This window comes from Lemur catta, chromosome 3 (genome assembly GCF_020740605.2).
Source record: "Lemur catta isolate mLemCat1 chromosome 3, mLemCat1.pri, whole genome shotgun sequence".
NCBI classification, from domain to species: Eukaryota; Metazoa; Chordata; class Mammalia; order Primates; family Lemuridae; genus Lemur; species Lemur catta.
Window position 1 is genome coordinate 102,438,052 of NC_059130.1, and position 27,693 is coordinate 102,465,744.

Here is a 27,693-nt window from a genome sequence, read left to right on the forward strand (position 1 = left end):
CCAGGTCTAATCATGAGAAAACATTAGACACACTCAAATTAAGGGACATTCTATTGTACAAAATACCTGATCAGTATTCATCAACAATGTCAAGGTCTTGAGAAACCAAGGGAAGCCTAAGAAACTGACCCAGTTTGGAGGATGCTAAGGAGACTTAACTGCTAAACGCCATGAGAGATGATGGATTGAATCCTGGGACAGAAAAAAAAGGTGCACTAGTGGAAAACTGGGGGAATCTGAATAAAGTTATTCATTTAGTTAGTTGTAATGTACCAATGCTGATTTCTTAGTTTTGATGCAAGTACCATGGTTCTGTAAGATGTTAACGCTAGAGAGGTGGGGTAAAGGATATACAGGACATTTCTGCACTATCTTTGCAACTCTTATTCTTATTTCGAAATAAAAAGTTTTTTAAAAATCTCCCCATCTGGCAGCAATGAAACACCTTGCTCTTGATCTGTCACCTCCAGGAATCGTAGGGCCTGATATTACCCTCAATCGCAGCAGCAAATGCTCTTGGCATATTTCTGTCAAAGTATTTCTCAAGTTTTGGGGTATGCTGGAGTCACCTGAGCTTTCAAAAACCTCAGTGCTCACAAAAGCAACAACAAGAGCCAAAGTACCCGGCACAGGCATTTATCTGATAAATGCTTTGAAGCTTCGTCTGTTCTCCTCCTGCCCCTTCTGTGGGGTAGGACTCATTGGTTGCATTTCCCTTCTGAGCAAGGTAGGATAAAGGCTCTCCAAAGATGTCCACATCCTAAGCCCCGAAACCTGTGAATTTGTTACCTCACCTGGCAAAAGGGGCTTTGCAGATGAGATTACATTAAGGATTTAGAGGCAGGGATATTATTCTGGCTTACCCAGGTGGGCGTGATGTAATCACATGGTCGTTATGAGAGAAAGGCAGGAATGGCAGAGTCAGAGGAGACATGATGACAGTCACGGAGGATCAGAGGCAGAGAGAGCTGTGAAGATGCTACACTGCTGGCTTTGAAGATGGAGAAAGAGGCTATGAGCCAGGAAATGCAGGTGGCCAGCAGCAGCTGGAAAAGGCAGGGAAAGAGATTCCCCCTTAGAGCTACCGGAGCAGGTGCAGCTGTGCCAACACCTTGATCTTGGCCCACTGATACCCATTTTGGACTTCTGACCTCCAGCATCATAAGATAATACATTTGTGTAGTTTAAAGCCACTAAATTTGCAGTTATATGTTAAAGCAGCAATAGGAAACTAACATAATATCTCTCCCATCCAGCTGGTGGTCTGTAACTTTTCCTGTGCCATCCTTTACCCCTGCTTGCATTAATAAGGATGGAAAATTTATGCTGTCGCGTATTAGATTAGTTGAGGGGAGAGAGCATGATCTATTCAATTCTACCCACTCTTCTTCACTCACCTACTGACTCATTAAGTCACTAATTCACTCATTTGTTTGCCAATTCACTCTTACATTCTTATATTCTTTCGGTCCATTCACTCGCTCATGGACTCACACGTATCTCAATAAATAGCTTTTGAGTTGCTAGAGCAGTGGAGCTGCTGCTTTCATGGCCAGGGACGAGCGGTGCTTGCGGGATGGAACGTCTCAGGGAGGAGGCTGGCAGTCAGGGAAGCTTCTGACCTCTCCTGTGTCTCTACATATAACAGGCCAGACTGGTGGGAAGGCCAGGCCTTAAGCAGCCAGACTTAGGCTCTTTGGCACTGACCTCATGCCAGGAACTGTTATCCAATCAGATGTGACCATGATATTTTAATAAAAATGATGATCATACTTTAGGTACATGATCTCTAGAAGCCGACAGAGAGAGAGTAACTTGTCCAAGGCCACACAGCCATGAGTGGCAGAGCCAGGCTCCAAACTCAGCTTTTGTGTGACTTCCAGGCTCAAGTATTTGGCCTCTACTCCTAGTCTAGGAGCTCCTGTGGCTGGGGCCAGCGAGGGGCCAAAACTGAAAGGAGCAAGGCAAAGGACTTCAGGAGGAGGGAAGGTAGAACGAAAATAAGTTGTCTAAATCTCAACATTTAAAGGGATGCGGGTGAGTCTTTTCTAACCTGGGTTAACCCTCATCACAGATGAAGCTCAGCAATTTATCTCCAGGTCATGGGATGTTCTGAGTTCAGCAGGTCAGCTGACCTGGGTGACCCACAGAACTTCGCCAGCATCTGCGGGAACACACGGAGCTGGGTCCACCCCTGAGGGCAGAGGCTGGCCGAAGCTGGGTGAGGTGTCAGCACCCAGTGGCTGGGGGATGGGGGACAAGAAATTGGACAGATAATTAGGCACAAGAATGGGATCAGCATGGCAGGGGGCAGGCATGCCTGGCTCCCTCTGGCAGGATGTGAGACAGATCTAGAACAACCTGGACTTTGGGGGGACAGCCCACCCACAGTGACCTCTATGTACCCCTCATAGGCCTTAACAAATCTCCCTTACGCCGCAGAGTGGGTGGGTGGCCCTGCCCATTCAGTCTGACCCCCCGGCTCTTCCTCCCACAGTAGACTCCTTTGTTTTGCCTGCCCGGCACCCTCCTATCTTTCGAGCACATTCCTTCTTTTGGAAAACTGTCTCCAAATCGGTTATGGGGTTCTGGTGGGGATATGTCCTTAGCCCCAAGGAAGGGCAACGTGCCTCAGCTGAACTAATCAGACACCTCTCATGGACTTTTTCTAATTAGGACCAAGGGAAGAGCTCTTCACCTTCTCTCTGTTGATGAAGGTCAGAGGGTGAGTCAGGGAGCTACAAGGGTGGTCATGGTTCCAGCCTCAAGCAGCCACCATTTGCAATAGAGGGAATGATGCCAGCAGACAGAGCACAACAGAGGGGACACAGAGGAGCCTTGTGGCATCTGAGTTCCCGGTGCTGGTCACCCCTGCAGCCAGCTACATCCCTGCTTTTCCTATGGTTTGTCTACAGCAGCCCAGAATCTCTTCTCTAGGCTGATGTGATCTGGATTCCTGCCACCTGACACCAAAAGTGTAAGACATGATTAACCCAGATGGGATGGGGGCAACTGATATGGGAAGACAGGAGCTCTCTTCTCCCCCGTTTTTGGACGGTTTCTGGGTACTTGCTGTGTGCCAGGCACTGTGCTGACAGCTTTTGCAGGCATCATCTCACTTAAACCTTTTAACGACTCTATGAAAGTGGGTGCTATTTTTATCCTTCTTAAATAGATGGGGAAACTGAGGCCCAAAGCAGGTCAGTTACTTGTCCAAAGTAAGCAGCCAATAAGTTAGAGCTGGGACTTGAACCTAGGTTCTCTCCTTCTAGGGCCCATGTGCTGACTACCCCAATTTCCTTTCTACTTGGCAAATGTTAGTCCCTTTGCCCATGAGTCTCCCTGCCTACATGGAGATACGGCAACATAGAATGACCAAGACGTGTAGCTGCCGTGTCTTGAGGCCTTCGTGGGACTTTGTGAGCATCACTGCCTCACCTTTAATCCTCACAATCACACTATGAGATATAAACTGGGGAAAGAGGGGCTCAGAGAGGTGAAGCCACCTCCCCAAGGTCACATGGCCGCAGATGGTGGAGACAAGATAAGAATCCAGCTCCATGGGACTCCAGGACACCTTGCTCATTGGCCTTAGTGTGCGTGAGACGTTTAGCCTACTCCCTCCAGCTGCCGGGAGGCTCACTTGTTCAGCCAGGCGTCAGAGCTGCTGGTCTCAGGCAGGGCTGCCTTGCTGCCTCCTCAGGGGTCAGGGAGCATCGATGCTCAAACTCAGAATGGTGACCAAGTGGCAGGCACACGCTCCTGGGTGGCTCTTCAATAAACCATCTGCTTCATTTCCTCTGGATGAGAAGTAGCATCTAAATGCAAGCCCTGGGGGCCTCTGTGAGGCAAACATTGCCACCCTGCAAGGCAGGGGGCAGGTTCCTTCTCCGAGTCATGTCTGGCAGGGGCAGGCGGAGGCTGAGGAAGTAAGAGTTGGGGGGGGTCAGCTGGGGTGACCCAGGGGAAAGAGGGAAGGTGATGACCAAGTGTACTGGCCACTCTGGGTGCCACACAGTGCCCTGTCCTCCCACCCGTCACCAGAGTGGATGCAGGTAGCCTCACTTCCCTGGGGAAACCTAAGCCAGGCTGCTCTGGGGGCTGGTTAATCCCTGTGAACCTAGGTAGGGTTCAAGGCACTGATAAGATCCCACCCCTCCTCTCAGACCTAAGCAAGGGTAGAAAATAGCTTGTATTTCTGAGGCACCTACTGTGTCTCAGGTACAGTCTTGGACACATTATATACACAAGCATTGCCATACAAAGGAATCCCATTGCACAGAAGAGGAAACTGAGGCTCAGAGAATTTATGCCACATGCTCATGTTCACACAACTAGCGTGAGCTAGTGTGGAGACCAGTTTCACGGAAGACAATTTTGCCATGGCCTACAGGAGGCAGGGGATGGTTTCGGGATGACTCAAACACATTACATTTATTGTGCAGTCAATCCTCTCTGCTAATGATAATCTGTATTTGCAGCTGCTCCCCAGCGCTAGCATCACCACCTCAGCTCCACCTCAGATCATCAGGAATTAGATTCTCATAAGAAGCACACAACCTAGATCCCTCACAAGCGCAGTTTACAGTAGGATTTGCGCTGCCATGAGCATCAAATGCCCCTGCTGATCTGACAGGAGGTGGAGCTTATGCAGTGATGAGAGTGATGGGGAGTGGCTGTAAATAGAGACGAGGCTTCCCTCACCCCCCAGTGCTCACCTCCTGCTGTGCAGCCTGGTTCATAACGGGCTCCGGACCAGTACCAGCCTGTGGCCGGGAGCTGGGGACTGCAGAAATACAGGACTGTCTGGTTCCAGGGGCCTGGCCCTTAACCTTTAACCTTAAACTTATTGTCTCTGTGGGAACAAAACAGGTAATGAACCAGTCGGGTGGCATCTCCACTTAGGCAGAGACCTGAGCCAGCAAGGGAAGTGGGTGAAGTACAGTGTGAGTGTACTGTGGTCACCAGGCTCTTGAGGCCTGTGCCCTGTCCCTGGGCCATGTCTGATGGGGGTGGGCTTTACGGTCCTAGGGCGTGGAGGCTGCCAGGCCTTGAGGCTGTTGCTCTGGATCTCCAACCTATAGTAACAGAAATGTGGGCTTGGGACAGGGGACAGCCAGCTAAGGGCCCAGGAGGCGGTCAGACTGGAGCAGAAACCAGAGAAGCACGAATGTAGAAGGTACAGGACATCGTCTGAGAATGATGCGGGGAGGGAGGGCAGACAGCAATAGAGGTAGAAGAAATGATGCTGGGACACCCTTTCCCAAATCTCCCCTGGGACAGCCAAGCCTGTGGGGCCTTCTTTTCATCACAGTGAACGCTCAGCCCTTCTCTCTGCCAACCTCAACCTCAAAGCAGGGAAGGGACCACAGGGACCCACCTTCCTCAGAGAAGTGCCATCAGGGGATTGGTCCAGCTTAGGTCAAATGACCACCTCGATCCAATCAGCTGTTGCCATGTGATTGCACATGGCTGCCGCTTTCAGGAACTGTGGTTTCACGGAGTGAAGCGGGTCTTCAAAGCCTTCTAGAACTCAGAAAAGAGTAGAACTGCCTGATTTAGACCTGGAGGCAGAAAAGGAGGGAGTTGGCCAACTCAGTAAAGTTGCAAGGCACCCACCACAAGCCCCCTGCCCGGAGTGCGGCACCTGGCACCACTTCCCATCTTCGGACCCAGCCCTGTTCCATCACTTCAGCCTCATGGGCACATCGTCTCCATGGAAGGCAGGAAACCCCTCACCCATCAGCCCTGCCAGCTGAGCGGCTGAGCAAGGAAGGGAGGAAACTGACACCCCAGGCCACACCCCAGACCTCCTCAATGTGCCACCCCCAACGTGCAAGACCCAGGTTATCGGTGACGGAGCGCTCATCCCAACAGCAAACACGGCCAGGAGCCCTGTCCCTCCGCACTCCCGGGCACAGACACGAGTCCTCCAGGGAGTCAGGCATCTGGAGGAAAAACGTTTACCTGACATGGTTTCTGTGGGTTCCCTGGAGCTAACAATTAGTTGAGCAGGAAATAGCTCTGATAATTTGTTGAGTTTATTGAGTTGCTTCTGGGGAAGAAGGAACATTTGCCCATACTGATTATCAGACCCCACTGTTGCTACCTGGGGGATAGGTCAGCATGAGAAGAGTCCCCCAGGAAGGTACCAGCAGCTGCTAAGTGAAGGGGACACAGCCAAGGCTAAGGGACCAGGGGTGGGGAAGCATGTCCTCCTGGCAGGAGTGGGCAGTGCCCTGGAAAACCCCGATGAAGCCAGCATCTGGCTTCACTGTCCCCTGCCTCATCTGCTTGCTGCCTCTTCCTCTGCTTTTCCCCGCACGTGCCTCTGCTTTCACCAGCAGGGTCTCATTCATTCATTCAGTCAGCCAATCATCCCTTCTTCCGAGGAGTAGTACTCACCGAGCCATTGCCTTGTGTCAGGCACTCTGCAAGGTACTGAGGAAAGAACAGTGAATGAGAAAGAAACAGCTCCTGTCTTCAGGAGACTCACAGTTCAGTGGGTGAGGCAGATGCCCGAGCAATGCGTGGTGAGACAAGAAGTGTGGTAGAGAAAGTGCAGGCAGCCCCGAGGGCACGCGGGAGAAGCAGACCAGACTCCGCAGCCAAGGTTTCCTGGAGCCAGAGCTGATACACCTGCAGGGTGAGTAAGAAGTAACTGTGAAAAGAGTGGGATGGATCAAGATTGGCAGGGAGAATTTGGCAAGGAGGTGAGTTCTTGATTGTTGGAAACATTCCAAACAAATCGTTTTGAAAACTGCCCATTTGTTGAGAATGCTGTGGTTGGGATTTATACATGGCTAGGATTTACACCTTGAAGACCTCTGAAGTTCTTCTCAAATCTAAGATTTTAAGATCAGCTGATTTCCACTCTCCTGAGAGCAGAGAGAATATAATTAGATATCCCACTATTGAAAGCTAGCGACTGCTGTTTATTCCTTTATTTGTTCAATCATAAAGCATATATAATAAAAGCAGTCTCAACCCACCTCCACCAAAGCAGCTCCTTGGATTACCTGGCACTCATATGGCCTCAGTACATCTCCCTAACTGGTGCCCATGGCACCCTGAGCACCTGCTGCCACCTGGCCGTCTGCCATCTCCATCCCCACCCTCAGTGCCTGTGCACCTCTGCCCCCACCAGCTGAGTCTTGCAGTTTCTGAGATTCGGTTGGGTTTGTTGTCAACTCTCTCAGTGCCAGTGATAGTTGTTATTGTAATTATGTGATTGAAATTAAACATCATATAAACTGATGAAATATGAGTGTGATAGGAAATATAGTTGCACCTATGGAAGCTAAATTGAATGCTTTGGAATGAGTCCATGAAGGAAAGTCTCTACGAAGAATTGCTTGATAAATATTAGGTGTGAGTGAGTGAGACACCTGCACCCCACTGGGTAAGTGACTTGGGGCTGGAGGCATGGGATGCAGTACCCCCAGTGCCTAGCACAATGCCTGGCACATAATAGGTGTTTGATAAATACTTGTTGGCTGGATAATCTGTAGCAAAATTGGAAATGGTGAATGATGCATTACAGCTGTGGTTTACATAAGGTAAAGGATGTAAGGAACAAACCCATGGTCAAAGGAAAGTACTTGGTCCTGCGTTAAACCAATTCACAAATAAGTGTACATTTAAGTATCTTACATTATAATGCAATGTTTAAGCTGCACAGATGTCCTTTCACAATTCCCTGTTTAGAAATTAAATTTTAATTTACCAGCCAACTACATCATCTATGAAGCTTCTGTGATAAGGGTCAGCAAACTTTTTTCTGTGAAGAGACAGAAAATAATTAATTTTGGCTTTGCAGGCCATAGGCTCTGGCACAACTCCTCGACTCTGCTGTTGTGACTTGGAAGCAGCCAGAGACGGCATGTAAGTGAATGAATGGGCATAGTTGTGATCTGGTAAAACTTTATTTACAAAAACAGGCAGGAAGCCATAGTTTGCCAGCCCCTGTTCTACGGGATTGATTTGCTTGGTGTGCCGTGCACTGTGCTGTGTTGCTGGAGATTCTGAGACAAAGGAGATTCTATCCAAGCTCTCATGGAGCTGGCCTCCTAGTTGGAGAGATGGTCAAATCAAAAGATGATTCCAGTTTGGTATGCCCAAGACAAGGGCAGGGGCTTGCCTGTGGTGCAAAGGCAACAGAAGGGGACAGAGAGGATGGAGAGGTGGAGGAAAGGAAACATTTAATCAGGTTTACAGGGTCAGTGCTTCCCCAAGCAGTCAGGTGTGGCAGCATGAAAGGGCGCTCTGGGCAGAGGGAACAGCATATGCAAAGGCATGGAGACATGAAAGTACTTGCTTGTTCCAGGATGTACAAGCCACTCTGTGTAGCTGGAGCTCAAAGTAGGTGTCATTGGAGAGAAAATAATATTATAAAGTTTGGACTTAATTCAGGAGCCAGTGAGTTCACCCTTCACTACTGGGTTTTCAAGCAAGGAAGGGACTTGATCCAATCTCCCCACCGAGTGGGGAAGATGGAGTGGAGGCAGAGAGCAGACCAGAAGGCTGTCTCTGTGGTCCAGGTGAAAAATGATGAGGTCGCAAGGGAGCCCCAGTTGGCCATGGGGCAAAGGAGAGGGGGGTTGAGGATGCTGCCTGGGAGGGTGGTGAGGATTAGAGGGGAAGGTACACTAAGGAGCAGCCATGATTTAGGGGAGCTTTGGTTTGTTCAGAACATAGTAACCAACCCCAAACACACAGTAGGTGGCCAGGAGTTGGCTCAGGCCTCTCAGAGCTGCCTGCACAACTGGGGTGGGCTGGCACTGCTGGGAAAGCAAGTCTTGGGAGCCCAACAGGGCTCTTGTCAAATATAAGGCAGGAGACTGGGAGACCAGTGGCTCAACTTGCATTCATCCCCAGCATTCAACCAGTTCCTGGAAAATGTGTAACATCATGGCATTATCTGGGAAAAGGATTTATCTTGACATACCAAAAGTCTTAGGAATTTGGCGAAAGGAAAATTGATTATAAAAAGCATCTGTGATGAGGTTGGGTGTCAAGGCTGAGTCAATAAGGGATGAGAGGTAGCTTAGGTTGGGGGGAGCAGAAATCAGCCTCCAACAAGGGCCTTAGGGCCATTTGGCCACCACTGCCCAAGATCTTTCCAGAAGGGTTTCCCTGGTTGCATCGTGGTGTCCTCTCCATCCCTCTGGGAGGCAAACAGATGGCAGGTGGGAAGGAAAGAGGGCTTGGGAGTAGGGATAAAGTGGTGAACACCTCCTATATTTCACATTCTCCTAAGCCAGCCTTGGGGATGGAGGGATGGTTCATGCTTGGTACTGGGATGCAGAAATGATTCAACCCTGAATCAGACCCTGGCTGTACACAGAGCATAGTTAATAGATAATGCCCACAGGAGGTGCTCTGGGAACACAGAAGCCAGATGCTACTGAGTGGAGGCTGCACAGAGAAGGGGACATTGCAGCTGAATCTTAGAGATTACAGGCTTTGCAGGGACATCCTATATCTAGGGAACCACAGTGGGAGTGGCCTCCATTGGCAAGCACTGTGCCTTGTACACAGTATGTGCTTGGTGAGTACATGAATGAATATTCTCCTGAAGATGTCAGTTTTCAGGATGCTGGGATTTAAACCAACATCCCCAACGCTCCTCCCCCTCAGCTTACAATTAGGCAGCAATTCCTTGCAGTCACTGTTGTCATCTTGCAGGGGGTGTCGCCCGGCTCCCCAACATCATGAGTGCATGAGAAGCTCCTTAAGAAGAAATAGTGTCCACCAAGCCTGCTCCGAGCTGTCCTATTACCATGAGAAGGGCTCAGAGCTTTCTGCAGAGGAACTCAAAGCCACTTTTTCTATAATCAACTACATGCATTAAAGGGAGTGATTTTTTTACTTTATTCTCCCCAAGCCAGATTCCATTAATGAAGCCCCATTTAACAGAAGTCAATTTACCAAAAAGAAAAAAAAATTGAGTGTAATTGCTTAAATACATTTTATGTTGCACTGCAATAGCAATTTTCTGGGCGAACTTGGAATTCCCCAGGCCCCCCATGGTGAAGATAATGTGGACAGAAAGGTTTGAAGGGGAGAATCTCTCTTTGTGTTTCTCTCCTTTAATTATGATTCTAAGAGGGAGCAAAATTAAAGAGGATCCTGGGGGGAGGAGAGAGGGGCAGGACAGGAACAGAATAGAACTCAGCCTAGACTGTTCCACTGCCCGCCTTCACGCTTACATGTGTATGTTAGTACAATGCGGTGGCTGAGCACATGGGCTCTGAAAGGGATGGTCTGGGTTTGAATTTCGCTTGATAGCTGTGTGACTGTGAGCAAGTTCCTTTACCTCTCTGTGCAGCCAGGTGGTGCAACAGGAAAGGGCATAAAGAGAGCCAGTGCAAAGGCAGGGACGCACAACAGAGCAGCGTGTGTTCCAGTACACGCAAGCTCTTCTGTTTGGCTGGAGAACAGTGTGCATGTGTGAGTGCATGTGTATGCATGCATGTGCACTCTCAGGGTGAAAAGGCAGGCAGGAGTGACACCAGGAGGGCTTCCTGGAGAAGATGACATTTGATCAAAGGCTCAGTGAGAGGCTGAGCCAGGTGGAGGTCTGAGAGCAGAGCCAGCATAGCAGGCAGAGGGAATGTCAAGTGCAAAGGCCGAGAGGCAGGAGCCGGCCTGGCAGGTTTCGAACAGCAAGGAGCCCCATGTAGCTGGAGCACGAGGATTAAAGAGTGAGGCGAGAAGGAGGCAGGCGAGGTGAAGGCGCACACACTTTGTTAAAGCCTCATCGGCCGCAGTAAGATCTTTTAGTCTGAGGATTGGAGCCAAGGTTTGTGTTGTTTTGATTTGTTTTTAATTAACTCTATTATGGCATAATTTACACAAAATAAAATTACCCATTTGAAATGTACAGTTCTTTGGAGCTTTGACACATGTGTGCATCCCATATAATCAACACCTCATTCAAACTGTAAAGTGTTTCCATCACCCCCGAGGGTGTCCTTGTGTGCTTTCCCAGCCAGCCAGTCTCCAACCTTTGCCTGTCACCGCCCCCCGCCAGCTCTGGCAACCACTCATCTGCTTTCTCTCACCAAAGATTAGCCTTTTCCAGGGTGTCGCAGGAGTGGAACCGTGCCGTGCATACTCGCAGTTCGCACCCTGTGACGGTGCGGCACAGTGCTCTGGAGCCCCGTCCGTGATGTTGCACGTCTGGGTGGTTTGCCCCTTTTCATGGAGGGTTTTGAGCCAGGCCTGACACCGTCTCAGCAGCAGAGTTCGATGTGATGATTCTGCCATGGAAGCCCCCAGTTCTTTGATAGATGCCAAGAAAACTCTCAAATGCTCAACATTTATGCCCACGGAGGCAGGGGCAGAACAGAGTAAAGATGCATGGGCAGGACAGGGCCCGGAGCGTTTCAGCCTTGGAAATTAACAATTACTGGGATTCCTGGGAGTGGGTAAAGGTGTGGGAGAAATGGGAGGTGGGAGATGTCCCCTAGGGCTTCTCCAGGCCGTGCAAGCTGAGGTTAAAGCAATCGGTCCTATCCTGATCTCCGCTGGGGAAGTCTCCCTGAGTTCTGGATATAATCGGGATCATTAATCTCATCCTGCTCTGGAGACCTCAGCACCCTCCCCTCATTCCATTTTGAAATAAGGAGGCTTTGGTTCTGAATTATTCAGGTAAGTTCTCCCTATTTCAGTGTCCCTTATTAAATGGCCTCCAAGATTTGTCATTGAGATAGAATTGAATTTGGCCTGGAGAAAAAAAAAACCCACAATACGTTTGTGACTCCTTAGAAAACTTAAATGACTCAGTCCGTAATAAACTATTTTAAATGGGATCTGGTGAAATACAGTAATTGGTTTCTATAATAGTTCTTACCATAGCAATATGGGTTATATTCCTGGAGTTTGGTGTGTGTCAGCATTTTCATTATAGTAAGAATTCAGTTTTTCAGGGTGTGAAGCTCCTTGGTTAGTTCTTTTGTTTAATGCATATTTATGAAGACCCACTGTGCCGGAGCCCTTCTGTTTGCCCTCCAGTTCCCCTCCCTTGCCTTCTCCTCCCTGCTCCGTGCCTGGGGAGGCTTACCTGTGGGCTGCATCAGTATGCTCCCTCGCCCTCTGGCTTCCAATTGGGCTAGATCAACAGGAGCATCAACAGGAGATTGGAGGAGGGGAAAGAGGAGAGTGAGTTCTGGATATTCATTCCTTACTCCCTCCTGGTGGGATTTTCACAAACTGGTCACAGCCCCACTGAAGATCTGGGTCCTATAGGGTGGCTTTTCCCATGTAGCCCTCTGTTTAGGGATAACTATTCCTTCTTGCCCCCACTCCAGGATGGGGAGTGACAATGAGTCCTCCAGTTACCAGCCCCAGGACACTGCTCTTCCCTGGTGGTCTTACCATAGTTTGCCCTTATCTTTATAAAGAGTCATTCATTGAATTCCTGGAACTATTCTCGTATGACCTGCTTTCGGCTGGAACCCTGACATACCGACTCTGTACCAAGTGTTGTGTTAGGTTCTGGGAACCAAGATAAAGAGGAAAATAACAGTTGCCATTACCGAGAGCTTGCTCTGGCCAGGGACAGTGCTAAGGTCTTTTTGTGCATTATCTCATTTAATCCTTGCAACCCTTTGAGGGAAGGGTCTATTATCCCCATTTTATAGATAAGGTCACCGAGGGTTTAGGAAATTTTCCTAAGATTATACAGCTGATCCCTCCAGAGCCTGAGCTTCCTCACCACTAGGCTACATTGCCCCCTTTGAGGAGTTATCTTAGGGAGACACACACCTAGATAAAGGAATTACCATTTTAATAAAATTCCCTTTCACAGAGAAAGGGAAATGAAAATGCTATTGGTTGAGCCTTATGTGTGCCCAGTACTGAGCTAGGTTCTTTGCCCATGAGGGTTCTCATTTACTCGCACAAACTCTTAGGTCTGGTGTTATTCTCATTCTTAAAAAGGTTAAGTAACAAGTCCAAAGTCATACAGGTGAAAGCTGGATCTGAACCCGGATCTGTTGGCGTCAAAGCCAAGGAGAGTAAGAAAGGCTTTCCCAGGAATGTGATATTTGAGAGCCTCCCCAAAGTTGTCTCAGGTGACATGGATGGTGCAGGAGAAAGGGTTAGAGTGGATAAATTCCAGGCAGAAAAGGCAAAGTCCTAGACAAAAGAAAAAAGGTGGAATGCTTAGGAGATGGAAGCAGGAGGTGCTTACCCTGTCCCCTGAAGGGTCAGTCCTGTCTCAGCATCTCAGGGAAACCCGGCGGTGGATGCAGCCCTGAAGGACCCATCTCAGGCTGCTCAGGCCCAAGCTACCGGATGGGCTGGGGCGACACAGCCCTCCCTTCCTGCTCCAGGCTGGGGTTGAGGCCCTAGCGTGAAAGGGAAGTGGGGCGATTCCTGGATGCCCGTGTCCCTGTCCCACCCAGCTCTGGTCCCTGACTGCTTCTGCTTCCTGTCCCCACAGGTTCACTGGAGCCAGCCTCCCAGCCCCCGTCATCAGCAGCAAGAACTGGCTGCGGCTGCACTTCACGTCGGACGGCAACCACCGGCAGCGCGGCTTCAGCGCGCAGTACCAAGGTAGGCAGGACTCAGGACTGTCGTGCTTCCTCAGTGGGTGGCAGAGATGGCACCTGGAGGACTCATCTCATCCCCAGACTGGGTCCAGTGTGGCTTCAGGGCCTCCTTGCCTCTGGCGTCTGTTCCTACCTGCGGCCCAGAAGCCTGCCACTGTGCGTCTCTGTATCTGCCCCAGGGAGTGACATTTCTGGGGTTGTGTAGCCTGAGCTACCCCTCTGAGGCCAGGCTACTCCTAATAGCTAATACTCACCGAGTGCCCGCCGAGAGCCAGGCACGGTGCTGGCCATTGACAACTACTTCATTAAGTCCTCATCATTACCTTGTGAGGAAAACACTGTCACCTCTCCATTTTGTGCCCCAGGAAGCTGAGGCTCAGGAATATTAAGCCAATTTCCCAAGGCCATCTGAACCCCTGCCCTGTGAGCACAGAGCCCAGCCTCTCAACCACCAGCCTGTAGCCTGGCTCTGCGAGAGGTAGGAGAGCAGCCCACGCTGCCACTCTCTTTCATTTTGTCTAGAACACGAGTATATTACAAACACAGGCAAAATCACTTTAGGGAGCGTGGTAGCTTTGATGCTCAAATCTGCGAAGAGCTGTCTAGTGGCAAGAGATCAGACCAGGAATGGCAGGTGGAAATTGCAGGTAAGCAGATTTCTGCTGCAGTAATGAAGAATTTCCTAACCCCAAGAGCCGCCTATAAAAAGGAATGGGTCAACCCAGAAGGGAGCGCTCTCTGCAGCCAGAGGAGATCAAAATTCCAGCGGATGGAACATTCCTTTTCAACACTGAGTTTATTTGAAGTACTCAAAATTTATAGAGATAAACACCCAGGGTTGGCTTCATAACATGCTCATCAAGTCCGTAACTATTACCACTCCCAAATGGATGCTGGTTTTAGTAGATTCGACAGCAAACTTATATTGCACACTTATTGAGTATAATTCCCGATATGAAGCCCTGGGCGTCAGGGCCCAAGTGTCTGCTAGCCCACCCTGGAAGTGGCTCAGGGCAGAGCGGAGCCCTCTCTACGAGGCCCCCAGGGCCAAGCTTTCTGGCTGGAAACTGGAAGAAGAAGCATTACCTTAAAAATTGGAACCTTTTATGAACAGCCTCATTTCCTTAGCCCTGGTAGCAGGACACATATGAAATATTTAAAAAGTAAACAAGAAGCCAACTTGGTCTGACTAGTTTAACAAAGCCTCACCCTGACAGCTTTCCTGGAGACATTTTTCCACTGCTGAGGCTGCGCCTCTGTGTGAGTGGAACAGCTGTCTGAACCTTCCTACTGTGTTTTCCAGAATAGAAAAGCAGAGATGGATATTATAATTGTATCTGGTTAAATAAGTGCTAAGTGTTTCTAATATTTTAAGTTACTAAGGGCCCGTGTGTCATTGTGATTGGTTACGGTTTGATGCCAGGCATAGGCAACAAGAACCCAAATGGGCAGTCTCTAGATCATCCATGGGCTGCACACCTACAGCGCACCAGGCCCCCCTCCCCACCATGCAATGATGTGTGTGCTTTTATTCCCATCTTTTTCAGCTGAAGAAGCTGAGGCTCAGAGAGGTTGTATAACTAGCCCAAGATCACACAGCCCCTGAGTGGTGAAGCTCAAACTCATACACAGGCTTCTATGAGTTCTGCAAAATCACAAGGCCTCCTCTTACGGTGCTTTGGATATCTTCCCTTTCCTATTTAACCAGTAGCTTTTAAACTTTGTTTTGTTAATCTCACTCCACCGTAGAAAAAACATTAATCACAACCCAGTACACATGTACATCTACAGAACTAAAAGGAAAATGTCACCAAGCGGTATTTACCCTTACTAAGTGTGACGTACCCTGAAAATTTCTTTCACATGCTTTAATGCTAGTTGCAACCTCTAGATTAATTTCACAAGTGTGTAGCAGGGAACATCGGACAATCTGAAAAACACCATTTTAGCTGCCAATGTCTTGAAAACACACCCTGTCTCCTCCTCTCTCCAGCCCCCTTAGCACAGCCCAGAACGGAGTTTTGTATATTAGGGTGTTTCAGTGTTTAAGGAGGGTTTAGAGATTTAGAGGTTTAGAGGTGTTTAGAGATTTCAGGCACTCAGCATTTTTTACTTCGTTCAATCCTAACAGCAATTGTATAAAATAGGTTCTATTATTAGTCCCATTTTACAGATGAGGAAAGACAGCCACAGAAAGGGTCCATAGCTGGCTCGAAGTCTCATTCATGGTGTGTTGGAGTCAGAATTTGAACCCCAGCAGTGTTAATTTGGGTCTGGCATGTGTAATTACTGTGATTGTGTCAGTAAATGAGTCTCCTCTGAGACCTACATTTTCTAGGGTTTTGCAGACCAGCAGTGCATAGTGCAAGGATATGCAATGATTATTTAGTAACTCAGTTGGTGACTCTACAAAGCAGGGTTTCTCAACCTCAGCACTATTGACATAATAGTCAGTCTGGATAATCGTGTTGTTGGGGACTGTTCCGGGCATTGTAGAATGGTCAGCAGTGTCCTTGTCCTCTCCCCACTGCTAGATGCAGTACAGGAGGAGGGGGATACAGGGACCAGTAGCCAATAGCATTGTCCCCATACACACACACAGTCACAACAACGCAAAAAGTCTCTAGACATTACCAAATGTCCCTCATGTGCAAAAGCACCGCTAGTTGACAACCACTACTCTGAAGGAATGAAAACTTTGGAACCACTAAGACCAATCTAGGTTTTGCTGTTGCAAATACAGTCCAAAACAGCGGCAGAGATAGATTTCAGTCAGGGGTTCGGCAGGAGGCAGAAGGTGTGCTGCAACAGCGATGGTGAGGTCCCCAGAACTAAACAGCGGGATGGCCTCTACCACCCCTAGGCACATGAAGGGGCCAGGGAAGTGGGTGGCAAGAGCTGGAGCCATGAAAAAGGGGCCTCTTGGCAGGCCTGGGAAGCTGTTGCCAGGGCATCTGTAGCCAGTGCAGGAAGAGGTGGCCATGGAATCAGTAGCCTGTCACTCCCTCCCTGCCATCTGCTGCACTTCCCATCTGCAAACCCAACAGGAAGCCGGGCACAAGGGCACGGAGGCCCTGCTCTGTCCTGCTCTGTGCCCTGGGATGCTGACTGGCATTTCCACTGTTCTCTCTTGCGCTCCAGCTGTCCACAGCGGTCAGCCTCCCGAGGCGCAGAGCAGGGCAGAGGAGTTTGAGGAATGGACCTGGAAGGGCCGGGGAAGAATCACCAACACGGGATCGGTTCCACCCACCCTCAGCTTGATGTCATTAGAGACTCAAGTGATGAATGGCGCTTCAGAGCTAATGATTACAGATCCCTAATTGTATTGACAGATATTTTTTCCTAGGGAAACAAAAAGTAAATTTAAAATAAAAGATAACTTACAACATAGCACATTCCATTCTCGTTTCAGTCCAATCAGAATTTAGGGGTGTCCATGGCCAGACACAATTTTAACTGATACCACAGGGTATCAGATCTGAGATCTAGTCAATCTCTGCTGCAACAGGCTGTTGGAAGGTGGGCACTTGGGTTCAATTTAATAAGCATTTTCAGTGTGACGTTACTACGTGACAGCATAGAAAGATGAACACCACTAGGCCCATCTCTGCTCTCAAGAACAGGCTAAAGAGAGGCACAGACATCAATCTATAACTCTGTACAGCATGATAAGAGCTATAATTGAGGCCTGATTAAGAGTTCCAAGGCTGGAGATAAAAGGGCAATTAGTTTTGCTGGAAGGACTTAAGGAAAACCAAAAAAAAAAAAAGGCAGTGACTTAAATGTGGGTCTCAAAAATATGCCAGTTGACAATAGGAAGAAACGTTCTAGGTAGAGCAAAGGCAGGAAAGTGTGAAACTGCTAAATCTAAGGAACCGCAAATTTACCACATGTCTAAAGCAGGGGTCGCAGGCCAAATCCAGCCCTGAACTTGTTTTGGTACCACCCTCCAGCAAAGAATGGGTTTTACGTTTCTAAACAGTTGAAGAAAAAAATTGAAAGAAGAATAATGTTTCATGACACATGAAAATTGTATGAAATTCAAATTTCAGTGTCCATAAATAGAGGTTTATTGGGACACAGCTTTGCTCATTCATTGACACTTTGTGGCTGATTTAGCTCTACCAGCACACAGTTGATCAGTTACAAATGAGATTGGTGGCCCATGGGCCTAATATACTTACTCCCAGGCCCTTTCCAGAAACGGTTTGCCAAGCTCAAGGCAAGCCTGCCAGCTAGAGGGGCAGTGGGTCCTGAGTCCAGAGGGCGAGGTAGGGGTCCAGTTGCTAAAAGCCTTGGTAAAGCTGGGCTTGATCCCATGAGTCATAGATAAGAGGTGATACCAAGTTTTCAGCAAGAGGGGAGACAGGGTCACATTTTCATTTTGGGAAGATCTTTGCTTTAGAATCAAAATTGGGAGGACAGTTAAGAGTCTTGGGGAATTAGAGGACAGGGGCCAAAGTTTAAGCAGGAGTGGAGATGGGCAGGAAGAGACAGACCAGAGAGATAATCTCTGGTGAACCACGTCAGACTCATGACTAGTTAGATTTGGGGGGGCGTGAAGGTGAAGGAGTCAGGGATGAATCTTAGGTTTCTAGCTTAAGTGGGTAAAAATATATGATGCTATTAGCCGAGGTGGTCTGGGGAAGAGACAGACAGGGGATGGATTTTGCTTGGGACACATTGATTCTGAGGTAGTATTGGGGTATCAGGAGTTGTTCTGTGGATCTATAGCTCAGGGAAGAAAGCTCTGGACTGAAGGTAGAGATGGGAGACCACCATTCCCTTCCCCATGTATATAACATGAGGGGATGGGGCCAAAAGAGTGATTTGCAAAGTGGGTACCCTGGAGACCAAGGGGGTCTCCCAGCAGCTGGTTTGATAGGAGCTGAGCAGGTGGGACTCCAGGTTTCCACTCCCACTTCAGCCAGAGCAGTTTCTCTTTGATCTACAGTATTTTGTGTAATGGGTATTTACTTACAAGTTTGTTAAAATGGGAAGTTCCTGTAGCTAAAGTGTTCGGCAACCACAGGACTTTAAGAGATCCTTAAGGTTCCTTTCAGTTCTGGGAGGCCCATCGAGGTGGTGTAATCAGTCCTTCCGCCTCCAGGTGGGGAATGTTTCCAGTCCTTCTCAGGGTGTTAATTACTTTCCTGAGTTTTTTTCCAAGTCTACAAGGAATGATGGTGGGAAGAGCCTTTCTTAGTGCACCCAGTGGCCAATAATCACAACTGGAGAGGGGCTTCCCTGGCAGGGAAGACCAGGCATGAACTATTACCGCCTCATCTGGAGAGAGGGACTGTTATTAACCCCATGGGGCTATTGGAAACGGAAGGAGGTCCTGGTAAAATACCTGGCACATGGTGGGTGCTCAGGAAGCAGAACCCTCAACCCCCACACCCCACTAATCGCCCTGATTCACTGTTTATGGTAAAACACGTACAGTGAGAGAAAGAGCTGGCGCCTCCGTCTCCTCCACAGACACCTGCCCTTTGCCTCCCACTCTGACCTCGTGATCATCTTCTGGTACCTGTCCCTCCCAACAGCCACATCCCAGCCTGGCCCCGCTGTTGCTCTCACTGCCTTTCTTGTCACGCCAGCCCTGGTGCCCAAGAGATGGAAGATACTCCATGGTGAAAACCACTGGCTCCTCTGCCTTCTAGAAGTCCTGCACTTAGTTTATTCTGCAGAATAAACTTACTCGTTTGAAAACACTTTGCAGTTACTGAGATGCTTGAGGCTTTTTATAGTTACAGCTGAAGTGCCTGTTTTATAGGTGAATGTCTTGGATTCTTGCTTGTGACTTACCTGCATTCTCAGGCAAAAATGGAAGTGCCTCAGGCATCCTGTGGTCCACGCTGTGACTCTTTTGTCCTGTTCTCATTGGCCTGCTGAGCTGCCAAACTCTTCTCAGCCTCGTTTCCAGGTTCTGGGCCTCTGTGGGCTCTGCAAAAATTGCGGGGTTGTTGCTACCTGGCAAGGGCGCCCAGGGCCAGGTGCCCACAAAGTCAAGCTGCTGAGTTCAGTCAAGAGTGAGCCTGTTACCAATGCATGAACACAAAACACGACCCTCGTCCCCTCACCAGGGTTCTCGTGTCATCCACTCCTTTGCCAGGAAATGAACGTACAGCACACGTTCTTATGACGTCAGGCATCCATTCAGTCATCAAACTGTTCCTAGGAACTTTCTGTGTGCCTGGCTCCGTGTCAGTCACAGGATGTAGACAAGCAAGTTCGCAGGGAGTAGCTGGAGTATAGGACGTGACGTTGCAGGGTGACAAGGGTTTCAGTGTGGTCTGAGTGAAGTCTTGAGGAGGACAATGACTGCTACCTGAGAGAGGTAGAGCCAGCCATAGGGAGGCCCTGGCTACCGAACCAATAAAAGGCATTCAGGCAGAGAAATGCAGCAAAGAATGTTCCAGGCAGAGAGAACAGCATTGCATGAATAGACAACTGAAACCAGTGACCGATGGCTACAATGATTCCCTTAAATATCTTTTCTCTGCTCATTTTCTCCAGCTGACTTGGCTGAAGTTATTAGTGAAGAGCCGTGCCTGGCTCACTAATAATGGCAAAGCACCGTCCCAGGAATTAGAACATGCCACCCCCAACACCACCTCCCATCTACCATCCCGGCCCTTCTCTTCCCCAGGAATTCCAGTGGCTACCGGTTCTGCTGTGGTTAACTGAGAAGCCACAGCAACAGCATCCAACAAAGCAGTTCTTACAACCTTGGTTGAGTCGATCGTTATTTTTTCCGCCATATTCGAAGGATCTCTGAGCATGATGAGTAACCAGCTTCTGAGGAGCTTTGCATAATTTTCTCAACTATCAGTGATCCTTCAACAACCTGCATTCTTAGCAATGGTTATTGCTAGGATTCTGAGTGTTCTTTTAATTATTTCTATAGTAATTTTTTTACTCTTCATTAGCTGGAGCAGTGAATCAAGGGATGAAATGCACCAAAGCAAAGCACCCAGATGATATCTTTCTCAACATCAACTCCTGTAGTATTCAGTGTCTGGGTCTGTTTCTTTTCATTTCCTTCCATATCACTTTTCCCATCGATCTTCAGTGTAGCTGAAGTTCTGCTAGCTGTTCACAGTTTTCCTTTTTCAAAGACACTAATAGCAATATCTAACTGCTCAATGATTTCTTGCATATGTTTCTCAGTTTGAGTTTTGTCACATTTTCCCTGAATGGCATCATCTTTGGTCACAATGACCTCTCCAACTTTTCCTAAGTCATGAAGCTGAACATCTTCAGGATGTAGGGTCAAGCTTTCTTTTCCAAGCACCATAGTGTCAGTAGCAGTAGCTCTGTTGGTTCTTTCTATGGCATCAAAACCTGGAGCTTTTGTCCTGTTTCAGTGGGCATTGGGTACAATGGACTGGACACTGGAAATCCTACACATCCCAGAATTCACCTTTCTGAACTTTTGATGTGTTATTCAAGTAGGGAGAGATGTAATCTTGGCCAGTCTTTGTACCTTCAATTTCTAATTCACTCAGTGATTTTCTGTCCTTCACTGGGATGACACCTTCAACCTTCGTGATTACATCAGAAATGATGTTGCTGATTTCTCTGTCTCCATTTGCAGACATTGTGGCAAACTGAACAATCTCTTCAGGAGTTGTCACAGGTTTAGGCTGCTTCTTAAGTTCTGTAATTACAGCATCATCAACATGCAACATCTCACCTTTCCTGGTTTCCACTGGATTAACACGTTTGCTGATCTTCACTGAGCCTTCCATGGTGACTGGGCATGCCAGGGCAGTAACACTGGGGGTGCCACCCCAGCCGCTTCATTTGTGTGTTGGCAACATCCTGATCAAGCCTGGTGCCAACAGTTGGTTTGATATGTATCTTGTAAGTCAATTGACCTGCAACAGACTCATCATCTTTTGTTACTTTGAGCCTTTCCAGCTCTGTTCAGAAATCACCATTCTTCCCTTTGGCTCCGTAGTAATGGCTACAGCATGTGCTAGAAGGTCCACACCTTGAAGCATTAGGTCTTAGGCGTCTGCACTGGATTTTACATCTTTGGTGTAAATCTGAGTGAGGGGAGGAGTCAGTGTGCCAGACTTGGCCTCATCTGGCAAGGAACTGTGGGTAATCAAAGTATTTCTGCAGGGTAGGAGGCCAAGCGGCGAGGCAGACCCTCAGCAACAAGGGAGGGGCAAAATGTAAGATGTATACCCAGCAATTTTTCAAGTAGGACAAAGGGGACATCAGATTTCAGTTTTTGAAAGATCACCCCCTGTAACTTTTTCAAACATGAGCCAGAGGAGATGAATCCACAAACTAAATCCAAGCAAAAAAGGATGCATTTATGCAGGAGTGGCTTAGAACATTGAAAGAAGGATACGCATTGGAGAAATTTTCTAAGGTGGAGTAAATTGGATTTGGTGAAGCAGTGGATGTAGGGGTAGAGGAAAAGATGGCCCAGCCAGCAGGACAGCCAAGTGGCAGGGCAAAGGGAGGGGTCAAGGTTAGTGGAGGGCCTCAGCCCCGGGGAGGGAAGTCTGAATCCACTGTGATGAAAAGAAACTGCAGATTCCATCCTCTTCTTGACTCCCAGAGCACTGGAGACAGGTCGGGCCTCCCTCTCCCCTCTCCTCCCCTAACAGGTCCTTGTCTCCTGCTAGCTCAGCCCAATAACTCACACCGCAGACTAGAGAGGCATTTGTATTGCCAGATTCTTCTAGCTAAATGTGTACCATGTGTCCCGCTAACCTTTACAACAGCGGGGAAATGTCTTGTAATTAACCAGAATATAAAGGATGAATGGAGCAGCCTGGCAGTCTCCTGTAGTCATTATCATTCAGAGGAGATGAATGCACCTAGTAAGATTTCCATCAACCAGTTAGAGCCAGCACTCTTCTCCTGGGAGTCCTGACTTCGTTCACATACAGTGAAAAAAATGTGGACAGTATAGGTGTGGGATTTGTATTTTATATGTGGTTATTTGTAGCTGTGTGTTTCCATGTGTATGAATATGTACTTGTGAGTAAGCTTGTTGTAGACATAGATGTGTGTGTGTGCACAGATATGTGTACACACACGTGGACATGAACTCCAGACGCCATTTCATCTCCACTGTATTGACAGCTGCAGAATCTTCTTTTTAGAGACCGGGGGTTCAGTGTAATAGTGTTGGCACAAGGCTAGTGGGCGCTCCACAAAAGATGTGCAAACAACATGAGTGAATACAACAGAATTTCTCTAGGTTCTTGCTGTTTTGTCCATCTGCTGGGTTTGACCTTCCTTTCTGACTGAGTCTGCCCGTAGTGCACTCGGGAGGCCTAGAGGGGACCAGCCCTTATTCTCTGATGTGTCGCACCCCAGTCTGCCCCAGTCTGTCGAGCTAGCTCTTCAATGAGCTCATTTTGTGGCTGATTTCACACAGTGCCTCGTATTCCTTGATCACTCACCACCCACCTGGGAAGACTGTTAAAAAAAAAAAAATACTGTATATAATTCAGGGTGTGACCACTTCCCTGGAATTGCTCAAGAACTGAGGCCCCAGCATCTGGAGGTGTTTTTTTAATGCTCACATCCCTGGTGATGTGGATTTTGCCTAGAGCTCACCCGTCAGCCAAGGAACTTCCATGACCCATTCATCCGCTGCCACGCGGAGTGAGCCAAATGCAGGGTCTGTGTCCCCAGAGCATGGGCCCTGGCCAACTAGAACTAGATGTTCATCTTTTGGAGACTATGTTATTGGCATGAGGAATCCCTGTCCAAAGTGCTGCAGCCATTGCATGTTCCTGGGCTAACATAATGAGGACAAAGACTCCATCCGTGGATTCTAACGTGCATCTGATGACCATGTGGTGGTCACAGGCAACATGAGTGATGCAACCTTTCACACCCAGCTCAAAGGAGGAGACACTCACAAAGTTCATGTGCACATCAAGGAGCCCCCTGTAGCTTTTCTGGTTCTTTCTCATTCAGTTCTCATCACCTGGACAAAATGCATCCTATGGGAAGTAGCAGGACATGAAAGAGAAGGAAGAGAAGTTAGTCCCAGCTCGGGAGGCATGATGACATCACCCTCAACTAAAAGCAGTGAATATTAAGGTGAATATTAAGCAGTGACCCGTCAGGTTGGACAGTCCTTCCCTGGGAGGGATGAGTGGAGAGGACACAGACATAAGAAGGATTCCTTCTGGGGCCTTGCGAGGAGCAAGGAGCAGCAGGAGCATCTTCCTCTATGCAACCTGGAGAAGAGAGGAAGGGGGCTCCCTCGTAGCGATGCCTCTCCTCGCAGCCACCTGCGTCTCACAACTCCCCATCAGCAGCTGCAAGGAAAACCCGAGCAGCTTTGCCCTGGGAATGGCCTCCATGGTGCTCAGGTCCCCTTCCTCATCCCCTCCTCCAGTGGCACCAGACCCTGAGACTAGGGGACAGGGATGACTCTGACCTCCCCTCCTACTTGGCCAGGTGCCCTGAGCCATCTCCCCAGACCGGCCTTGAATGGGGTGCACTGGCTTGTAGAGACCCCTCACCTGCACCTGTCCCAGTGCTGGGGCACCAGGGGAAGCACTTGAGCTGTAGTCACAGTGCTGGGACCGCTCCTGTCCTCCTAGGGATGGCGAATCAGAGGGATTTCCCCCCTGCTGCACCGCACCATGTTAGCTAGGCTTGAATAATGCATGTTTCCCTACTAATGCCCTCTCTTTGATAATGGGTCCACGTTAGTGTTCATTGGAAATTTTCCTGCTGGATACACACGGATAGTAATGCACATTTATAAAAAGGGTTTGAATGCATGCGGGGAGGCTGTGTCTGTGGTAATAACTGAATTTTATCAGGCATTCAGCATAGACAGTGGCTCACCAGGGGACAGCACCTTGGGGAACTTAGCCAGAGTGGGGGACCGAGAGCCGCTCCCTTGCACATATGATAGCTGTGGCTTTGGATTGGGGATTGGCATGTTACCTCAAGTCCAGAGCAAACACCTGAACTCTCAGGGCCTGAGCTCAGGAGGGGGCAGAGCCTGGGGAAGGTTGACGATGCTCCTCGCATTGCTTTGGGGCAGGGCATAAGGAAAGAAGCTGAGGCTCAGCTGAGAACAGAGCTGCTTCCCGGCTGTGTGACCTACACCAAGGCACCCAAACCACTTTGAACCTCCATTCTATTATCTACCAAGTAGGTGTAATAACTACCAGTCAAAGTCGTTGAAAGTATATGGACCAAATGAAATGAGTATGGAGCGCCAGTAGGCACTGTTCTAGGCAGTGAGGATACAGCAATGAATAAAAATCCCTGCCTTTGGGGGGCTTACATTGCAATGTGGGGTAACAAAAATAACTAAGCAAGTGATATCGTGTGTTAGAAAGTTGGGGGGATAAGGTAGGGAAGGGGGTAGAGAGAGCTGGCTTTGGAGGTGTCGTTTTAATGGAGTGGTCAGAGACGGCCTCAGTGAGGAAGTGGTGTTTGCGCAAACACTTCGAGGGAAGAGGGAGCGAGTCGTACGGCTGTCTGGGGGGAAGCATGCTGGGGAGCTGGCAGACTGTGGCAGGAGCATGCCTGGCATATTGCAGGCACATCGGGGGACCCACGAGGCTGGAGAGGAGTGATTGAGGTTGAAGACAGGGTTGAGGAGGTCATGGGGAGAGCAGATTGGTCCTTGCGGGCCGTTTTAAAGACTTTGGCTTTTACTCTAGGAGAGACGGGTCACCACGGAAGAGTCTTGAACAGAGCTGTAATATAGATTGACTTACGTTTTAACAGGATTCCTCTGGCTCTGGTGCTGAGAACAGACTCTATGTGGGAAAGGGTGGAAGATGGGAGACCATGGCAACGGGGGGAGAGGTGCCAGCGACTTGGACCAGGGTGACAGACGTGGAAGTTGTGAGAAGTGGTTGCAGCTGGGATATATTTGGAAGGATTTGCTGATGGATCGTGTGTGGGTGTGAGAGAGAGGAGTCAAGGATGCTGAGTTAAGGAAAGAACACGTAAAGCACCCAGGGCCTGGCGCATAGGAAGTGCCTGGTCACAGCTGCTGTCACCACTGCTGGACATCAGTCTGAGCAGGGCTAAGTTGGCAGGCGGGGGCTGGCTGGAGGATGGCACGGGGATCTGGGATCAGATGATGCACCAAAGCATGTAACCAGAGACTGGACGAAGCCCTTGGAGCCCAGGAGAATGCCTTGGGGAGCAGGGGTAGTGAGACCACAGGAGGGCGACGGGTAAAAGGGATGGCCTTTGGAATCATGGCGTTCTAGCTCTGGCACCCTTTGAGTGCTATTTGGCAAAGTTCTGGTGAGCTGAGGAATGGACTTAGTGACAGGGCCAAAGCCAGATTGAATCCATCAGGCACCCGCCTGAGCCAGATACCATCCCTCAGTGACCTCCAGGACTCAACGTCCCCTGCCTGCATAGGTCAGCTGATGTAGGCTGGGCTCAGGGAGGCTGACCCTGCCTCACGTGTCTCTCATCCTCCTGGGACCAGCCATGTTGTCTCACAATGATGCAGGGATGCAAGAGGGCACACCTCATCTGGCAGGTGCTTCTCAGGCCTTTGGACATGTCAAGGCCTCCAAATGTCCAATGGCCAAAGCAAATCACAGCCCGAACCCAAAGTCAAGGGATGGAAAAATATACCCCACCTCAACAATGGGAGGAACTAAAAGTCACATTGCAAAGGGTGCAGTGGTGACGATTTAGGCCCATAGTCCAATCTACCACACCCTGTCACAGCTGGCTCAGAGATTCAGCCAGGAGGAACGTGCAGGAGAGCAGCGTGCGGAGGGTGGGCTGCAGGTCTTCACGTGTAGATGCCCATGAACAGTGTGCTGGGGAGCGGATTGAACTCAGCAGTTCTAGTGAAATCTGGGACATCTGTGAGAGGCCACTGGGGGGCTCCTAGAGCCCCTCAACACCCAGTGGGTGGGAGGCCACCTTTTCTGCCTCCCCCAGAGGGCCAGGCTTCCTAGCAGCTCTCCCTTGGTGTCTGAGACCCTGCTGCGTTTGAACACTGCTCTTGGTACATCCCAGCCCGGAGGAGTTCCTGGCTTTGACCTGCCATGGAACGTCCCATGTGGGGTCATTCTAGAGGGAGCCCTATCCCTGGTCACAGACAACAGCTCAAACTGTTTTTCTTCTTGTCTCCCCTCTAGTCAAGAAGCAAATTGAGTTGAAGTCTCGAGGTGTGAAGCTGATGCCCAGCAAAGACAACAGCCAGAAGACATCTGTGTGTAAGTGTCCGCCCGGGGCCCGCCTGCGGGGCCTCATGTTCAAGGTCAGATGAACGCAGCGCTGTGACCGCGGGGAAGCCAGATGATGCTGGCATGACTTCCCTTCGGCCCTGCTTCCCTCCTCCCGGGCTCTGTGCATGGACACACTGACCCGGTGCCGCGAGCAGCCCCGGGCCTGTCTCTTGCCTCCTCCTCCTCTTCCTCCCACTTCCCTCCTTATCCTCTTCCTCCCTCACTTCCCATTCGAACTGCAGTCCAGGGAGCCATTATTGCTACATTTCTCTCTCTTTATTTTTCCTTTTGAATCACTTCCACCTGCTAAGACGGTCCTTCCGGCTCCTCTTTTAGGAGCCAATAATCTTAGGCAGGGATCTTGGGGGCTCCAGGGCTCCAATTCCAGCTCCCAAGGCCAGATTGGGAACAGGGGGAGGGAAATGCCCAGTAACTGCCTCCGAGCATCCCTGGGCCTGGCTGGGCAAGGAGAGGACTGGGGGCTGCTCTCGGGCCGGTGGGGAAGTGCTGCGGCCTCTGCTTGGGCACAGGGAGGATGATGACTGTGAGAACGTGTTCCTGCTCCGGTGTTTGGAAGATTCAAAGAGGCCCGGTGCTGGGGAATGGTCTGGAGTGTCAGCCCAAGCAACACCTGATCAGAGCCTGTGCTAAGGGGCTTTGGCGCTAGAGTGCAGGAAGGGTTGGGGAAGATTCTGGGTACCCAAGAAAGCTGGGCTCAAAAGCAGAGGAGGTTTTTCCAGAAACCCTCCATTTTCTTTCTGGGGGAGTGTGGGGAGCTCTCCTTGGTCCCCCAAACAACAGAGCAACCTTCTGGTTTCTCCTCTACTTCCCTCCCTTTGTCCCCCCCTGCCTCTCAAGGCCTTCTCTCCCTCCATGCTTCCTCCTCTTCCTCCTTCCCCCTCCATCCCTTTTTCCAC

At 49.4% G+C, this 27,693-nt stretch overlaps 1 protein-coding gene across 1 annotated transcript in view; it reads left to right on the forward strand.

Moving 5' to 3' along the window:
• Window positions 1–27,693, forward strand: part of CSMD2 (CUB and Sushi multiple domains 2) — a 572,570-nt gene that overhangs the window by 263,762 nt on the left and 281,115 nt on the right. Inside the window, 2 exon segments of the mRNA XM_045548313.1 lie at window positions 13,451–13,563; window positions 26,687–26,764. Coding sequence (XP_045404269.1) covers window positions 13,451–13,563; window positions 26,687–26,764 — 191 coding nt within the window.